Source organism: Podarcis erhardii (assembly GCF_964252035.2).
Source record: "Podarcis erhardii genome assembly, chromosome: 11".
NCBI classification, from domain to species: domain Eukaryota; kingdom Metazoa; phylum Chordata; class Lepidosauria; order Squamata; family Lacertidae; genus Podarcis; species Podarcis erhardii.
In genome coordinates this window covers 31408443-31427997 of record NC_138501.1, presented here as the reverse complement: position 1 = coordinate 31427997, position 19555 = coordinate 31408443, and the positions used below count along the sequence as shown (strand labels likewise).

Below are 19555 nucleotides of genomic sequence, written 5' to 3'. Positions count from 1 at the left end.
TGATTTGCGAAATCCAAGGACTTCTTTTTTAAAAAATAAACGCCTTCCGGAACGGAATAGTAAGGAGATAGGACTAGAAAGGCGAGCATCCGGCGGAAGTAGCGCGTGTGGCACGCTGAGACTAAACCGGAAGTTTCTAGGAATGCGCAGTGAGCCCTTTTCTGCTCGGAGATTATGCTTTACAGTATTCTCAAGAGCGAAGCATGAGCGGCGGTGAGGCAGAATTTCACGCAATAGTTACCTGACGGAGGCGGCGTTTTGGCTGCCGCTTCTTAAAACGAATGTTTGGACTGTTTACTTACCAAAAAGAAAGAAACAAAAACCGGTTTTAATTCGGTGCCTGTTTGTGTTGAAGAGAACTTGGCCATCGATTTCAATAGGCTTTTTAAAGCGCTTGCCTCAACTCTGCGCCGTTACCCGTAGCAGTTGCTTATGTGACCAGGAAACTAGATAGGTATGCTGCGAGATACAAGGAAATTGTTACTGGGTCCCCTCAAAGTGCTATGTTTACACAGTGTGGTAAGTCTCTCCCCCCCCCCAATCGATTTTTTTTTAAAAAAAAACTAGAATGTATGTTAATAGCCAGTGTTACACAGATAGTATTATGTAGACTGTTTTTGCATGTATTTATTTCTATTTATTAAGCACCTCCCCAAAAATATCTCAAGGTGACATGAACAATAAAAGCAATTAAAAATTCCATTTGTAAACAGTATTTGCAATATTTCAATTAAAGATTGAATATATTTCACTTAAAAGGCTTATTGAAAAATGAAGGTCTTCAGTAGGTGCCAGAAAGAGAATGCATAAATAGTGCCTGTCTGATGTGTAATGGAAGAAAGTTACAAAGTGTGCCACCACACAAAAGGTCCACTTTCTGTATTGGACAGGCCTTCTGATGAGATGGTATCCACAGGAGGTCCTATACTGCAGAGAGCAATGATTAATTGCATATATAAGGGCTGAGGTCACTATAAGATATCCTAGCCCCAAAGTGCATAGGGCTTTGTATACCAAAAACAACACATTGATCTTAGTTTGGTTGCTAATTGGCAGCCAGTGCAATTCCTTCCATAGTAGACATATAATATGGTGCGGCTTCTGGTCCAACCTCAAGGGCAGCTTCACATGCAGCACAATTCAGTAATCCAAACTGGAGGTTACCAGTGCATGGATTATGGCTGTCCTGGCCCACAAACAGCTGTAATTGTGTTATCAGTTGAAGCTGTTAAAACTCAATTATAGCTACTGAGGACACCTGGGCCTCTAGTGCCAGGTGGATCTATGAACCTGCTTTTTCAGGGAGAATATGTAATTAACCAAGCTTACGAGGTTTTTTTGCTGGATGTTAACATTCTATGTTTGGTTGACCTAGGCTGTATCTGTGACTTATGCTTAAGATATCTAAAACTAGCTAGCTAGTTCTAGCTGGAAAAATCAGCATTGGTCTTCTGACAGTGACATGTATTGTGTAGATAAAATTATTTTGGTGAGGTGTGTTGGCTTTCTCTAATTGTGATTTTCCCTTTTGAAGTGTATGTATTGCAGAAAATCAAGAATTATAGCTGTAAAATGCTTCAAAGGTTCTTTGACTCTTCAGAGAAGTTACAGTTATCCAGCAGGTAATTCCTTCCCCCACTCCCAGCTTACATTTTCTATACATATCTACTATAATATGATAAAAAGGAATGAGATGTATTTATGAAAATATGCTTCTGTGCATAACTGTTACATGCCAGTATTATTGCTGCTGTATGTAAAGGTTCTGTATATGGAATTATTTTTGTAGCTGATAATAGGAACATAGGGAACTGCTTTATACCAAGTCAGACAATCTGTCTAACTTGGTATTGTCTACAGAGTTATCCAGGTTTTCTCATGGGGGTGAGGAGACACCCTTCAGAGTTGACAGTGTTGAAAATCACATCAGCCAGAGAAAAAAGTGTGTGTGTGTGTGTGTGTGTGTGTGTGTGTGTGTGTGATCCTCATGTTCAGTAGTAGACGCAAGTGCAGGAGGATCTCTGATTGGTACTGATGCTTGTGCTGTGCAACATAACTTCTACTCATTGGAAACATTATAAATGCTCTGGCCGCTTCTCTTTTAACAGGTGAAGTAAAATCTTTGCGCTCAATTATCACGCCACCTGCCTCTAAGTAAGTAATTAATTTTCATATATTCTATTTTTCCTATTTATTTTTTGCCCTTCACACATTGGTATTAGGGTAGGCTACATTAAAATTCAACAGAAAAGTTTCATTCCATAAAACCACAATAAATATTGTACTAAAAAAGGGCTAGGAACCAGGCCAAGCAGCTGGATGTGGCCCTCCAGGTCTCTCTATTTGGCCCTTGCAACTCTCTGTAGGCCAAGCCCCCTGTCCAGCCATGCTCCATACTCTCTTTGTGTTTTGTCTGGCTGGAATGTCATTGAACTATAATACCTCTTACTTGCCAAGATGAAGAAATGGGTGTGTACAAACTTCTCTTGACTTCTGCATGGCTGTGGTACAAAAGTAAAGGTCAAATCTATTGCTCTGCCTGTTTGTGCCTCTGATCCTACTCACCACTGGAATGCAGTCCCTAGGGTTTAAAGACTGTTCATGTACAGATGAGCAAAGTTATTTTGTATGTATTATTTGTAAAGTTATAATTGCCTTAAATACTTGGGTGCTAAATGGGAATTCTTTGCTTTTCTTAAACAGAATCCGCAACATTGGCATCATGGCTCACATAGATGCAGGAAAAACAACTACCACCGAAAGGATGCTGTATTATTCTGGGTACATAAGAAACCTAGGAGGTTAGTTAACAAAATCTGCTACGGTTTAAAACTGGTGTTATCATTCTTATAGAGGGAGAACACACATATAAAGTATTGCACCACTCAAGCCTCTGCCCCAGGTTAAGTTGGCTGTCACCGTTCTTGTGCTGGTGCAGACTAGTTGTCATTTTATTTTTCCCTTTCTGGGGTCCCTTTTCCAGGGTTCCTGAGTAATAATCCTGGTGCTTTCCCTATGAGGTCTGCTCACTGCCCTGTCGCATGTTTGGCACAGGAAGAGTTTATGGGCATGTCCATGGAGGTTATGGGGCTCTGTTTGCAGGTTTTTTGTTTGTTTGTTCTTTGTATTTCTGTTCTTTGTGTGTAGGAGGATCCGTTCTGCTTGTTGTATGGGGCTCTGCACTGATACTAAGGTTTGGCTTATGTTATCATTTGCATTTTTAAAATGCAGCCTTGCACACATAACAAAGTGAGGTTTTGACCGTGGCATTAAGGATGAGCTATTTACTTATATTGCCCCTGCCATGATTTTCTTGCAGTGCATTCTACCTCTCCCACCTGATGTTTGTCCAGCACCTTGCATGGTTCACCTATCCGTTCAGTGGAAAGGACCTCTATTTCCGTTGGTGCAGGAATACTGCTGCCCTTATACAAGGCCATGTACTTGGCATCCTAACCAGCTTTCCCAGTCTTTGACATTAGATAGGAGAACTGGGCCTAAGGCATTTTGTTTTATAGCATTTCCCCCACGATACATTGCATTCTGATAAAATGAATCAAGAGCTAAGATCATTTTACAGTGGCCAAACTGAAAAAAGCTACATTCTTTTTCTTAATCAGATGTTGATGATGGCGACACAGTCACAGATTTCATGGCACAGGAGCGAGAACGTGGCATTACCATTCAATCTGCTGCTGTAACTTTCGACTGGAAGGGCTACAGAATAAATCTGATAGACACACCAGGTATGTTATTTTGAGTCAGCGAGATAAAGTCAAGGCAATCGTGACCAAGTAACCTCAGATGGCATTGAAAATGTGTAGCTTTGAAAATTTTGATGAAGTCTTGGAAACTTCCACTTTTCAATTAATGTACTTATATAGTGAGTGTAATTTTCCTGGGAATTTCCCCTGTATCATGTCAATTAAAAAGAATAGGAGCTGTGCAAGAATGTAAAAGTTCTCTGTCTGCTGGAGAAATTCCTGCTGACTATGGTCTGTTACTATAAAAACCCTCACATCATTAAGTAAGTTGGTTTCATAATGTCACTGGCTAAATCCACAAAGGCCATATGCTTGTTCTTGGATCATCTGTTTGATGCATGTTGTGTTTATAATTTTGTCTGTTTCAGGATCAGAGTCCAGGAAAACTTGGGTAGACATAAGTTTTTAACAGACATTTAAAAGCATTACTTCTGTGGCTCTTTTCAGAGAGTGGGTGCTATCACCAAGTGATAATCCACTGGACATGGAATGACATGTAGGGTTTTCTTAGGAGATCTTAAGTATCAGTTTGGTCTGTACCATGGGAGGTAGTCTGCTAAGTATCATTGTGCCAAATTGTTTAGGACTTTAAATGTCAGCAACAAAACTTTGAACTTAGCTTGGCAGCTAATAGGCAGCCAGTGCAGATCTTTCAACCCACTAAGCACTCTAGTAGCTGCATTTTGCATCAGCTGCAGCTTCTGAACCAGACACAAGGGTAGTTCCACATACAGTGTGTTACGGTAGTGTAATTGCGAGGTTACCAGTGACACAATCTGGCCTTAAATTCCAAGGCACTTCATGTCCTGGTGGATATCAGTGCTGCAGAAGCTTGTTTGGAGTGGATGTGTCTGGTTCTTGATAAATCACGCAGAGGCAAAGTTCATTAGCAAAAGAAGAAATTTTACTAAAGGTTTTCCAACTTCATTACAAAAAAAGAAAAGAAAACCTCTTCAGAAGGGTTAGAATACAAAATTAAGAATGAGAAACCAGCCCACTGAGCTCACAGATTTATCTGTCTGGTTCAGCGTAACCTTGAGATAACAGAACATAAATCATAATATCTCCAGCTGCCTCAGCAGAAAAGAACAGAACTTTCCAGAATGAACCAGTATTTCCCAGTTTGTGCCTTCAAAGACTTTAGCCACAACAACCAGTGCATGGACCATAGTGGCTATGCTATCTCTGTTCAGGTAATGTGTAAGCCACTGAATTCACCAGGCTAGTGACAGTGATTTATTTAGGATCACCCGTAAGCTACACTTCTGCTCTTTCAGATGAAGTGCAAACCCACCCAGAACTGTTACACAACCAGACTAGTCACCTTATCGGTACACAACTAATAATAGGATCATAGTTGCAAAGTTGAGTAGCTTAGATCTCAAATTCTTTATGTATAGATCCAAAGCACTAGATATACTTCAGCCAATAAATACCAGGGAAAAAATGGTATTAACACGGTGTATTTTGGGGTGTGTGTGTGATGGTGGCTATCACTATATCTTATGAGTCTCTGGTCTGATCTAGCAAGCTGTTCCCATATTGTACCAGCATGGCATGTGGCATGTGACTCTGATGTGAGTGTACATTAGTTATATGCCCCACCTTTCACCTTAAGAAGCTCAAAGTGGTGTGCATAACACAATTATCTGTGCAACAGTTGATGCAATACAACAGTTCAAGAAAGTTGATGAGAGTAGAAAAGCTGACCTAGCAGGCAAAGGGTTGGGCTAGAATGTATTTGCATGGAGTGCTTTATGTGAGTATCATTCAAAAATGTTTATTCCGCTATCTGTAGTCTGAAATAGTAATCTATTCTAGACTTCATTCCAATCTAATTCTTCTGCATGGGTAGATCCACTTAAACACCTATCTGTTAGCCTGTGCTTATTTAACTTTATACTGTGAGATTTGTAGAGCTAGTAGTCAACATACTCTTGCACTTGATCTGCTTTTTGTCCACTCTTTCCTGCCTCCCGGTTCATAGTCAAATACTATCCAGCTTGTGGATCACAATACAATTGTTGTTTGTTTATTTATTTAAATGATCTATAAGCTGCCCTTCATAAAGTAAACAATCTCAGGGCAGGGTACATTGAAACTAATGAAACATATTCTGAGATAAAACATGTTTTCTCCCTCCAGCCATTTGCCTTTTTTCATTTCTATAACTGCATGGTAGTTGTCTGTGGGCATTCCACATATATAGTGATAACTGAAATGTCCCTTAGGCTGTAACTTCAGGTTTCTGATGAGTGAATGTGTGTGTGTCAAGTGATAAGGAAATACTGACAGCTGTTTCTGTACGTCACTTGGGTCAGCTGGATTGTATGATCTTACATGTTGGTGGTTTATATAACAAAATTTTAGAGATGAGGAAAACAAAGTTAACAAATTGCCTACTATTGTTCTTTTCTCACATTTAAGTGGCTTTAAAATAAATGAATATTTAATGTATTTTTTTGCTTTTGTTATCTACTCATGCTGGCTTATGTTATGGTAGACTGAAAAGGTACCTTTCTGAAATACTCATGCTGTCTGAGAGCCAGTGTGGTGTAGTGGTTAAGAGCGGTAGATTCGTAATCTGGGGAACCGGGTTCGCGTCTCTGCTCCTCCACATGCAGCTGCTGGGTGACCTTGGGCTAGTCACACTTCTCTGAAGTCTCTCAGCCCCACTCACCTCACAGAGTGTTTGTTGTGGGGGAGGAAAGGAAAGGAGAATGTTAGCTGCTTTGAGACTCCTTCGGGTAGTGATAAAGCAGGATATCAAATTCAATCTCTTACCCATCATAGGATCTCAGTCTTATTAGTTATTTTTCATCCCATGGCTGCACCCAAAGACGGTTTAGGACATGCATGGTCTCTCCTGATTCAGATGTTCCAGAGAAATAGATCTGATATTTTTAGCATGCTGGTGACACTTTCCCTCAGATTGCCTAATGGCAGCCCACAACAACTTCATATAAATATTAAATATCACTTGGGACAAAATCCTCCCCTTTGGCACTCTGCAGATCAGCTAACAGAGGGCGGAGGTGTCTCTGGAACTGACCCTGTAAATAGGAGCAAAACCACTGTAAAACGGTGTCCTCCCATTTCACAAAGATGATACAGGAGGAGACAGTGGTCAGCCGGGTCAAAAGCTACTGAGAGATCCTGGAGAATCAATAGGATCACACGCCTGCTGTTGCTCTCTATTGAAGTTCATCCAGCAGGGTGTCCCCAAACCAGGCCTGGGTGCAGACTGGAATGGGTGTAGATCATCCGTTTCATCCAAGAGGGTCTAGTGTGGTTTTAGACTGAGTTCCTATTCATCACAAACCAGTAAAAAGTTATTAGGTGAAGACATGCTGCCTTTCTAATATTGTTAAAGCATTACTAGTCTTATGATCTCTGTTACTTCTCTGTGTAAATTGTATGTTAGGTCATGTGGACTTTACAGTGGAGGTGGAACGTTCACTGAGAGTGCTGGATGGAGCAGTGGCTGTATTTGATGCCTCGGCTGGTGTGGAAGTAAGAATGAGCACAGTGTGCTGTGACTTTACCTCACTTTAGTTCTGTTTCTATAGCCATGATTTTAACTGATGAGAACTTAAGTCCTAGATGCTCACTTCCACCAGCAAATGCTTACCTCACATTATAAGGAGAGCGTATGTCTGCTATACATCATCAGATGGAGGAAAAGGCAAGACAAGAGCCTTTTGGGGGTGGTCAGTGATCTGTCAAAGCTGACCCCACAGCTATGAATGTTTATCCTGAGGATCTAATTTGAGGATCCAAAATGGCATCATCTGCATGATAGCTTAAGAAATGCTGTGTTGGACTAGCATTCTTTCTCCAGCATCAGCCAGTGAGATTCTTCTTGAAGTATGCAAGATGGGCATGTCCCTTGTTGTTTGCCCAACAAGTACCATACCCAAAGATTTTAATGACACACTGATTTCAGTGACATATATTGAAGATTGACTACAGTTGTTTTTTTTAAAGACTCCAGTTCTTTGAAGGTGCCTGTCAGCTGCCATCAAACCCCCTCCATTCCTCATCCATCTCATTTGCCGCTCAGTCTCTTGACTTCTCCACATCTTGTCTCATCTGCCTTACTGCAAACTTTCTGAGTAGGAGCCATGCCCATTTTGATGCCTCATACATTGCAAGTGTTAAATAACTATTTACACAATTGTAGGTGACAGCAGGCACCCGTTTTGCCGAAAGGATTGACACTTTCCATCTTTGCCTTAGGCTCAGTCTTTGACAGTGTGGAGACAAGCAGACAAGCACCACATTCCACGGATTTGCTTCTTAAACAAGATGGACAAAAATGGAGCAAGGTACTAAGATGTCTATTTCTTACCAGGGTCAGTGAAGCAAGGAAAGGCTGATCGATTGTATTATATTTTAGGGTGATTTCTGATCAAGATCTGTGTGACTTAACAACACATGAACGTTAACTGTGCAGTGGTTGCTTTAATTCCTTTTATGTGAAATTTACAAAAATGTTCACTTGCCTGGTTGCTTGGGATGCTTCCTGGTCATCAGACAGGGTAACTTTACAATATTTGTTTGATTCATCCTTTGATTCTACAAATAACTTAGATATAAGTATGTATGAAAAGGTGAGCTTGAAAAAAGAATGGTGTGAATTTAAAAAACCTGGATACTTCCAAGACAGTTTTAAAATATTCAGATAAGGAAGTTAAATGCTTGCAAAATATATACTTAATCTGCATAACTGACACCCTAGTCCTATCATGTTTGTGGAAAATCCCAACTAATGTACATATGGTCCCATCAATTCAGGTCTTCAGAAAGGCTCTAAGGCCCAGTTTGTTTTGAGTTGCTTTTTGTTGGACTGAGATGGGCTTAGCTGTTTTTAAATAGGCTTTGTGTTGGCTGGAATTTTTTTTAAGGTGCTTATGCTGGTTGTTAACTGCATTTGGTTTTATTGTTGTCAGATTCAATTTTGGTATTGCGTTTTATACATTAGAAGCTGGTTTGTGAAAGTTTGACCTTAACAGGCAACCTAGAAAATTCTTTAAAAGATTGAGCTGCTTGAGATGCAATGTCTCAAATGTTTATGGGACCCTGCTTGCAAACAGGACTCCCGGATGGTGAAAGTGTTGGTCTGTTCATTTATTGCCCTGGTTTTCCTGTGTGTCTAGCAGCTTCTCACGTGCCAGAGTGGTATGTGTGACTGTGTACATGGGCACAATTTCTGCACCATGACTCCAGGTTATCACCTCTATTACTAAACGGGGGTTGGGCAGCAGCTTGTTACTATTAGCCAGTATAGCAAGCTGCTGCCCAGCCAGTAGCTGTGGCTGCTGATGCTCAGGTCTAGGTTCTACTTCTTTGTTAGTACAGCTGCATGTTGTGGTGAAGGTCCTGGGTTTGATGGGCCTTGCTGCTGGTCTGAGCCAGGGGTTTGGTTATTAGCATGTGGTTTCTTGCATTCTAACTTAATGAACCATTAGGCTCACAAGTTCATATTATTTAAAGATGAATTCTTTGGTGTGTGGATAAAAAAATCAGACTTTTCAATGAGTTGGGAGGGTTGTTATTGAACTTGAGATTTCCACATTTGGATCCTTTCTCAGATGTTTTGTTTTTTGGCGTGTTTTTAAGCTAAAACACTGCGTTTTTATTTAGTTCCCTATCTATGTCTCAGGTGGGGTTTTTTGGTTGGGAGGAGTGACATATTGGATAAAGATAAGGACTTGATTTTCTCTCTTAAGAGTAATAATTTGTCTTTAGTTTCACCTATGCAGTTGAGAGTATCAGGCAGAAGTTGAAGGCTAAGCCTCTGCTTTTACAGGTAATGTAAAAGAAACTTTTACTTTTAAACAATTAGCATTAGTTACAAATCATGATGCATTTTAACTTTGGTCTTTCCTTCATACTACTATATCTAATTGGGTTTATTTATTTTTTTGTTCTCTCCTTCCCACTGCATCCAGTTGCCAATTGGAGAAGGAAAGAACTTTAGGGGAATAGTTGACGTGATGACCATGAACCAAATTATTTGGAGAGCTGCAACTGAGTTCGATGATGGAAAGAATTTTGAACAGAAACCCTTGGAAGAAACTGATGATCCCGAATTGCTAAGGGATGCCAGGGATGCAAGAAATGCCTTAATAGAACAAGTAAAGTTCTAAAGTAAATACGATATGAAACAGTTGAGACCTTTGATTAATGCAAATATGTCTGAAAACCAAAACTCAAGTGACTGATACTGTTGGCCATACAAGTTGAGATTCTGATAAAATTGTATATTGGGATGTTTTAAATAATGATACACTAGATACTTTAATTATCATATTTTGTACATTTGACTCCTGGGAGAGATAAAACTTCTATATTTCCATTTATACATACTGCATTTTAATTTGCAGATTTGTACACTCCTACCCAATTTTGAATTTTGGTTCACTATAAACAATGTTCCCTGTTTAGTTAGTATAAGCGATGTTGTGGTATCTGCAGCCTTGTCATTCTCCAAGGAAAACCTGAACTGCCTGTGGGAGTTTCTTCCCCCCTTTGCCCAACCCTTGTTCTCTCTGGGTTGGGGATAAAGAGGCTAAAAATTTTAAAGCAGAATTAGGGAAGTTTATATTTTCACTTTGCTGAATACTCTAAAATTCTATATTTTTAGATTTCGTATATTCTTTTACATGCCAATTGGTGATTTGCAGGTGGTCAAACAGACATTTGGTGGACTAACTTGAATAGTGTGTAATGGCAGTAGTGTAGATTTTTTCCCCTCTCTTCATAAGGTTGCAGACCTGGATGATGAATTTGCTGAGCTGGTCCTTGGGGATTTCAGTGAGAATTTTGATGCCTTGCCAGCTGATAAGGTACATGGCTCTGGGGGTTGTTTATTATATAACTGCATATTATTTCAGTTTTATTGTGTTTGTACATAACAGGATAGAGTGCCTTTTTCCTGCATGTGTGATGCAACCAAATTATTAACGCTTGGTAGAGAATGCTAGGATACTGTGGCAAACCTGCAGGAATGTGATTTGGTAAGGGGAGTGATGAGATGGCAGCAGGCAGGGAAGGAAGGAAGACGAGAGTAAAGCTGTTGTGAATCAGTAGGTGCATGACATGTATTGACAGTATTTAGAAATAGTTAATAAAAGGGTACTGCCCCCCTGCAGTTGACGGGATAGTTATCTTCTGCTCCATGTCAGTATTTTAGTCCAGACCAAATATTGATACAAGCCAACATGCAGAGCTGCACAACTAGTTCATTGAGTCCAGGGGAACTTTGAACTGGCAGGCTGCAAACAGTTGCCTGCACCCCTTCCATACAGTCCCATGACTTTTGAAAGTGAGAAAAGTTTCACAAGCAGTTTGGGACACAGTGGATGTGGGTAGGGCCCACTGTGCAAATAAAAATAGTTTTTTAAAAGATATTGGGTGCACTTAGGTCTTTGGGCATACCTCGGCAGCACTGGGGTTCATAATGTTAAGCTGCATGTCTTACTGGTATTAAAACATTTTTTATTTTTAATAAGGAAGACAATTCTTTCTAGAAACTGCATGGTTTTATGGGAAGACCTGATCGTAAAATGTTTTAAAATGATATCCTACTAATATGTTCTGCTTATAATGGGAAACAATCCTTAGGTTGAAACAAGAGCCACAAGCCATAAAACCAAATGGTAGCTACAAAGCCATAGAAAGGATAGGGTTTTTTTGTGGGCAGCAATATTATAAACCCTGAGGGTCAAGGGTATATTCAGGAAGGTGCTTGCAATGCCTGCAAGGTGAAGACTAAGGAATATGGCCAGAAAGCCTATTCCATAGCACTCATCGGTTGCTTTGATTTTTAGGGTGGCTTGAGAAAAGAATATGCCCTAAAAGAAATTTTCTGAGGTCTTTGATAACTATCACATAATGCATATCAAGCAGAAACTCATAACTTAAGTATTTTTTCATTAGGACCTTGAATAATGTATATGATAAACACCTTATGACCAAAACAAAATGCCATCTAAACGTGCAACTCAGTTAATGCTTGAGCTGTATACTCTTCCTTTGACTCTTAAGTAGATCATTGTTAAAATTATGAATCTTTGTGCCTCTGCAGCTGCACTCTGCTGTACGAAGAGTAACCCTAGCACAGAAAGCTGTACCTGTGTTCTGTGGAAGTGCACTGAAAAACAAAGGTGTTCAGCCATTACTGGATGGTGTCACCAGGTATTTACCTGCACCGGATGAACGCAGCTACGACTTCGTGTGAGTAAGAAGATGATGCGTTTTAATAAGTTTAAGCATGTGTTAGGAAAGCCATGAAAAAGAAACCGTTTATTAACATTTTATGGGAGATTACAAATAGGCTGGGTTCTTGGGGAGGAGAGAGAGGCTCTAGTGAGGCATAGATTCAGGAAGCATGCACAGACCACACATTGTAAGTAGCAGCTGGTGTGCTGCAATGTGCACTCATAGCCCAGGACTGGGTAATTCCTATGCAGATTCCTAAAAGGATACAGGGTACACAATGCCCCTCATTTTTCTATTAAGCAGTTTTATTTTAGCTCTGCTAAACTAGCACCAATAAACAGATTATTCGTATAGCCAGAGAAAATGCCCTATTTTTTATCATCCAAAATATCCATTAATGTTATTCCCTTCACTACTTTTTGCAGGCAGTGGTATAAAGATGACCTGTGCGCTCTAGCATTTAAAGTTATTCATGACAAACAACGTGGGCCATTGGTTTTCTTCCGTATTTACTCTGGCACAATGAAGCCTCAGTCAGCTGTCTATAATATTAGCAAAAACTGCACGTGAGTAAGAAAGGGGTGAGGAAAGGATTGTGAGTGTAACTGTTCGGATTCCTCAACAGGAGCAGCATTTAATCTGAGCTATTCCTTACAGGGAGAGAATGAGTCGCCTGCTTCTTCCTTTCGCTGATCAGCAAATAGAAATCTCTTCGCTAACGGCTGGCAATATTGCCCTCACAGTTGGATTGAAACAGGTGAAGAAATATGAATCCTAAACATTTTTGAAAAAAATTGTCAACATTGTAGAGAATTACATTTTGCTGATTGCCAATATTACTGGGGAAAAGTGAAACCAATTCTCTAGTGACTTCTTTATTTTTTAACGACGTAAGTTTTTTGTTGGTTCTGTTAGGGAATCTCTCTGCAGCTATAACCTGACTAGCAAAGGGTTCACTTTGTAGTAAGGAACAATGTGTTAAACATCAAAGAAGCTTTTGTCGCAGTTTTTTCAATATGGTTCTCTCTACTGGCAAAGAAAAACAATTAGAGAAGGTGAGTTGAAGCAAAACCAAAAAGTTGCTCTAATTGCTGTCATCCCAAATTGGTTTGTCTTTTGCCTGGGAAAAGACCGCCTTCGGCAATTGGCTAATTTTCTGTGCTTTTTAATGATGCAAACCAATTACATGTTGACAAACGGCATGCCATGTGCTTTTTGGCATTCCCCAGAGTGCCACTGGCGACACCATTGTTTCGTCAAAGGCTTCAGCAATGGCTGCAGCTCAACAAGCTGGAAGAAATGTGGGGTCAAAGCACGGTCGAAGCAGCGAAGTAGAGAATCTTATCTTGGCCGGCATTGAGATTCCAGAGCCAGTTTTCTTTTGTACCATAGAGCCGCCTTCCATGGCCAGGCAACCAGGTATGAGGCAATTACTGAAAGTGCTAATAGTGTACTCTTAATTCATACGTAGTCCTGAAGAAATGGAACGTTCTGTGGTTTCTCAATATGCACAATGTGTTCAAGAAGACATATTAAAAAGGGCCAGTGTTCTCATTTAGATCCAGGATGGAGGAGGGGATGAATATTCTTTGCTAGTTTATAAAAAGTTGTTTAAAGTACAGTCGTACCTTGGATCTTGAATGGCTTAGTTGCTGAATGTTTTGGTTCCCAAATGATCGAAAACCAGAAGTGAGTGTTCCGGTTTTTTAATTTGGTTTTTGGAAGCCAAATGTTCGACGGGGCTTCCACGGCATCTGATTGGCCGCAGGAGCTTCCTGCAGCCAATCACAAGCCACGCTTTGGTTTCCGAACATTTTGGAAGTTGAACAGACTTCTGGATCAGATTCTGTTCTACTTCCAAGGGACAGCTGTATTGACTAAAATGCCTAATTCAGGGTCTGGGACAGAGCTTTCCTAACTTTTCATACCGGTGACGCACATTTTAGACATGCATCATTTTGCGACACAGTAATTTAGTTTTACTAGCAAACTGGAGGTTAAATGAACTCCTTTCAAGCCCTGGGAGTGTTCACACAACACACACTGCAACTGGTACACTAATGTGTCGCGACACACAGTTTGGAAAGTTCTGGTCTAGGAACAAGTTCTGTACTCCTAAGCATGGGCGTGATTGGCAGCTCCCTGTGTGACAAAAGATTTCTTGAAATGGATTCAGGGGTTTCAAAACCAGCTTACCATGCAACATAGTGTTCAAAGGGGAAGTGAGGGAGAGAGAAATTATCATTGGGACCATAAGCATTTGAATTATTTTACTTCCATCATTTCGGTGGAGTTTTGATCCTATCTTTTGTTGGAAGCTAGAATCTTTTAGTATAGCAGTACAGAAACATTAATAGGTTGATTACAGCTAAAGATACTTTAGCTATATTTGGAGGCTTTGCTATTCCTATATATTGCTATTTACTCCAACCTTTTTTTGATGGAAGGGGAGAAGGAACACAGTAACACTGCTGCCTCTTCCCTCTCCTACCTTTAATGTCCACATATTATTTAAATCCTCAGCAGAGTCTACTTAAACCCCAATTAAGCTCTTCATACTTAATATATAGTCAATACTTTTATTTTAGATCTAGATAATGCCTTGGCTTGCCTGCAACGTGAGGATCCAAGTTTGAAAGTCAAGATTGATTCAGACACCGGGCAGGTAAGGCCTTTAGTGCCAATTACTAAACTTCTCCCACTATTATAATGTCAATTCTTCCTTGACTGTGTTTTTAATGTCTGTGAATGCAACAACTATTACGCTGTCTTAGGCCAATTCAAGTCTGTAATGTAGATATATCCTAAGTGCCACGGCTTTCCAATGAGAAACGTTGGGAATTTGTTTTCTGTAACAGTATTATTTTCCCTTCTCATAAATATGCAGTTCTGCTGCTTCTGTGGAAGCCATTATGATTAAATTGGTTTAAAACCAATTTGGGTTTGTAACATAACCTTAGAAACATTTATTACTAAGATGTGATTTAAAAATGGAAACAAAAACGGAGGTTTAACAAGCAAGCATTAGTGTTACAAATTTTACAACTTTATTTTTTATAGCTGCATTAAAAGCTGTGACCTTTTACCTGTAAACTGCACACAGCTTAACTTGGCACCAGTTTACTTCATTGGGGAGTTGTTTAGATATGTTAAGAGGCCATAAGTTTATAACATGTGATTAAATATTGAGAAAAATATAAATGAAGCCACATGAATGCTACCAGTGTTAAGGATATTCTGAGAGTTCTTTTGTCTTGTTTTGTGGCATAAAAAACATGTATCTCAAACTGGTAACTTTAATACTGACCTGCATTCTGTTTTAGATTATGAAGCTGTCCTTATTTATTCTGTTTTAAAATCCAGAAAATTTTATAAACTCGTATATTCCCTTTATATTATGTCACTTTTTCACATGTCTCCAATTCTCCATGCCTTTAATTCTCCACCCATAGTTCATTTCTGGCTTGCAAATTGAAATTTTGGATTTGCCGTATACTTTTCATATACTTTGGAGATCTGTTAACAACAACATCGTTTAAGCTAATCTATTTTGCAGAGTTCTCCCACTATTCTCAGTTGAGTTAAATGAGCCAACGTAGGCCGAAGTCAGTGAAAAATGCAATCTGCTTCCTGCTGTGTTGCTGCTCCCCTTGATCTAGGTTTTATTTAATCTCATCTGAATTATCCTTTTTGGAAGAAGATAAAAGTAGCTCACCTCTGTACCCCATGACTTTGATGTAACTGTTAAGAATACTTTCACATTTTTGCCAGACTATCCTCTGCGGCATGGGAGAGCTGCACATTGAGATAATTCAGGACCGAATCAGACGTGAACATAAACTTGAGACCTATCTGGGACCTCTTCAGATAGCTTACCGAGAAACAATCCAAAACTCTGCTAGGGCTATAGGTAATGTAACTGTCATCTTGGACCTGCAAGTGAACAACTTAAAATTTTGTTGGCAAGAAGTTCAGTGTGATCTGTGGAATTTTCATTATTTTGTCACAGATACGGTGGACAGAACTGTAGGAGAGAAACGCCACCAGGTAACTGTAGAATTGGGAGTGAGACCGTGGGCGGGAAAAACGTCAGCAACAGCACCCGTCATTGAATATGCGGAGAATATCTGTGACTCGCTCCAGCCAGACCTTCGTGAAGCTATAGCAAACGGAATCCATACATCGTACCTTCAAGGTAAGAGCCACCTCAATCCTTATTTTGAATTTATTAGAATTGTTGTTTTCTGAGTGCCTAGCCCAAGCAAAGACATTTTGTGAAATGGATCCAACATAATGATCAGAATCTTCCTCCCCATCTGCACCCCACTTGCCTGTCCCTACCCCCTTCCTTCTGGGTTTGATTATGAGTTGTTATGAAGAAAATACTGCAAAAAGTAAGTGTTCTGAAATTTGTATGTGAAAATCTTTTAAGTTTCTTTTTTTAAAACAAATAAACTAAAGACATATGGCAGTGTGGCCTGGACTCTGAGCTCTGCAACCCTGATAATTCTGTGAGAGAGATTTTAAAGTATGTTTAGCAGTAACCATGGATAAAAGTTGCCTGAGGTAGCTCAATCCAGTCAGTTGATGGATGAATCATGGCAGTCAGTTCTGGTTTCTGATCAGAGTTGGTGTTCTCTTGGTGGTGCAACAAGTTAGCACAGCCTGACTAAATATTGAATTCTTCATACCTATTATTTTCCCATTATATGGGTTAGTAGAAAATTGGAAACTGTAAATTAATGCAAATATATTCCTCTATTTTGTTTGATTACTCAGTTTCTTCCTTTTTAAAGAAAAAGAACAAAGCTTGTGTGTCTGGTGCCGTTTGCCAGGGTTGTCCTTACCTAATAATAGGTAGATTATCATTAGTGATAACTGGGGTGCTTTTACTTTTTCAAGGCTAGTAAGACGACCAAAACAGCAGATTCCGTGTCAGTCAGTGTAGACAGCATTGAGCTTGATGGCCAATGGCTTAACAATGAGTAATGCAGATTTCTGTGTTCCTGGCTACTATCAGTGTCAACTAAATGTTATGCAGACATTAAGAAATGTCCTTTTCCTAGCTTCCTAAGAAATGTTCATTTGGTGTTAATGCATTCTTTGTATGTTCATGTTGTAGGACCACTGCTGGGGTTTCCAGTTCAAGATGTAGTAGTGACGGTACATGCAGTGACTGTAAACTCCGATACATCTCTGACAATGGTTTCTGCTTGTGTTTCTCGTTGCATGCAAAAGGTATAAGTCCATCTGTCTTTCTGAGGTCATTTGCAGCAGTCTTCATTCAAAGTAACAGAATTACAGAGGGGTTAAACAGAGTCTCCCTTAATGGTTCCCAAATGGTGGTCTGCGGACCCCAGGCAGTCCGTGGCACCATTCACATAACAAAAACTACCATAGAGATATCAAAACTTTCCAAAGTAGGGGGTTCATGGCTTGGCTTTCGAAAAACAGGGGGTCTGTTGGCGGCATCTTCAGGATCATAATATGCCCATTTTCAGATGTACAGGAGGCCCACACTTTACACGGGGGCTACATTCCAGGGGTCCATGTGAAAAGGCAAAATCATGTAAAGCCAGGAAGACCCCTGGAAACCACTGATCAAGCACCCCTACCTATCCGGAGCAGACGTTGTCCCTCCTTGCTTACTGCATCCTTCCCAGAGCCTGCTGAGCAAGGCTTTGCCTGCCACAGAAAGGGTTTTTAAAGCCTTGCTTAGCAGCTTCTGGAGGCTCTTGTGAGATCTCGCACAGCCCCTTCCAATGGTTTCTTCTATTTATTTTTTGATGACACGCACAAGGCTGCAATGGCATAAGTAAATTGTGTGTTAAGTTCCAGGCCTATTGTATATTCAGTTCCATTATTTATTTGCTTTACGTCTGTTGATATTCTCATGCACAACCAGCAAAGGTGCGATTACAAATTAATCTTGTGATATGTTAGTGTCATGTATATTGATGACTGTACTGAATAAGCATTTGCCTTTAAGAATGTTCTTATTCTGCTTGTTAGGCTCTGAAGAAAGCTGATATACAAGTGCTGGAGCCTCTCATGAACCTGGAAATAACAGTGGGCAAAGATCACCTTGGTGCCGTACTGGGTGACCTTGCACAGAGAAGAGGCAGCATTCAGGAAATTCAGGGTCGCCAAGACAACCAAGTTGTAATTGCATCTGTTCCATTGGCTGAAATGATGGTATGTGCGTAAGGTGCTCAAAACGGATGCTGCATATTTATTTTGTTTTGTGTTATCAGGGTGTTTTGCAGCTCTGTTGAACAAAGCAAAGCATGCCTACACTACAAGTGTGAACTTTAACTACTGTTGCTTTTCATGAAAAGTAGGAACCATAATTTTTGATGATGCTGAGATTTCTGTATAAAGTTGTCTTATTCTGTGGTAGACCGATGGTAGATCTTGCTAGTTCATACTGTCCAGTTTGATTGGACTGGAGTTAAACCAGAGCGGGGGCTGCTTTTCTAGAAATTAAACTACTTAATGGTTCCAGTGGAATGATTTTTTAAAAAAAATTAAGGTAGTAGTTGTGTAACCTAGTATGGATCAACTTTCATAAAAGTAATTATTATCTATTGGTTTTTGTTGTAGGGTTATTCAACAGCTTTGCGCTCTTTGACATCTGGCTCTGCAACATTTACATTGGAATTGGCAAGCTACCAAGTGATGAGCCTCCCAGAGCAAGCTGCTCTGCTTAAGAGGAGTGGTTTGCAGTAGTATCAGCATGGAGGAACAAGGAATTGCCTCTAACAAGGCAGCAGTGGATTTTGTAAGTTTCCTACCATCAAAGCATGTGGCTTCAGTTTAGCATCCACACAGTGGGAGTATCTTGTAAAATACTTGCTAGTTACAAAATTTGAGCAGAGTATTTTCACAGAAGTAGTAAAACAGAAGCAACTACCTCCTCCAGGCTACTGTATTACTGCAGTCGTCTGCTTTCAGTGATTACGTAGAACGCTGTGCAATATTTGTGTCTCATTCTGAATACCGTATTTTTCGCTCTATAGGATGCACTTTTCCCCTCCAAAAATTAAGGGGAAATGTGTATGCATCCTATGGAGCGAATGCAGGCTCCTTGGCTTCAGTGATAGCAACAAGAAGCCTCCGAAGCGCAGAGGGAGCGCTTCCTCCACGCTCCGGAGGCTTCATGTTGCTTTCGTTGAAGCCTGGAGAGCAAGAGGGGTCGGTGTGCACCGACCCCTCTTGCTCTCCAGGCTTCACGGATAGCCGCCTGAAGCCTTTGGAGTGCAGCGCGAGTCACCGCTGCGTTCCGGAGGCTTCAGGTTCCTTTTGCTGAAGCCAAGAGAGTCTTGCTCTCCCGGCTTCAGCAAAAGGAACCCAAAGCCTGAGGAGCGCAGCGGGAACTTGCGCTGCGCTCGGAAGGCTTCAGGGATAGCCACGCGCAGCCCTCTAGCAGGGGGAGGCTGCACGGGGCTATGGCTTCTTAAACCCCGCGCAGCCTCTCCCTGCCGGAGGGGTTGCACGCGGCTATGGCACAAGCCAAGACAGTGAGCGGGATCCATCCTGCTCACTGTCTTGGCTTGTGCCATAGC

At 40.5% G+C, this 19555-nt stretch overlaps 1 protein-coding gene across 1 annotated transcript; it reads left to right on the top strand.

Moving 5' to 3' along the window:
• Positions 1 to 47: 47 nt before the first annotated feature.
• On the top strand, positions 48 to 19540 carry GFM2 (GTP dependent ribosome recycling factor mitochondrial 2). The gene is made up of 20 exons (XM_081881193.1): positions 48 to 519; positions 1535 to 1622; positions 2109 to 2154; positions 2704 to 2801; positions 3621 to 3746; positions 7189 to 7277; positions 8004 to 8092; positions 9516 to 9576; positions 9719 to 9904; positions 10535 to 10615; positions 11857 to 12005; positions 12416 to 12556; positions 12648 to 12747; positions 13220 to 13409; positions 14579 to 14655; positions 15762 to 15900; positions 16000 to 16185; positions 17113 to 17228; positions 18003 to 18185; positions 18594 to 19540. The coding sequence occupies exons 1-20, from the start codon at positions 457 to 459 to the stop codon at positions 18717 to 18719; spliced, it is 2334 nt and encodes a 777-aa protein (XP_081737319.1). The 5' UTR covers positions 48 to 456; the 3' UTR covers positions 18720 to 19540.
• Positions 19541 to 19555: the final 15 nt, after the last annotated feature.

Coding starts and splice junctions, on each gene's coding strand:
- GFM2 (XM_081881193.1), top strand. CDS start 457: ATGCTGCGAGATACAAGGAAATTGTTACTGGGTCCCCTCAAAGTGCTA. Junction 2,155..2,703: donor ATCACGCCACCTGCCTCTAA/GTAAGTAATTAA, acceptor TTTCTTAAACAG/AATCCGCAACATTGGCATCA. Junction 3,747..7,188: donor AAATCTGATAGACACACCAG/GTATGTTATTTT, acceptor ATTGTATGTTAG/GTCATGTGGACTTTACAGTG.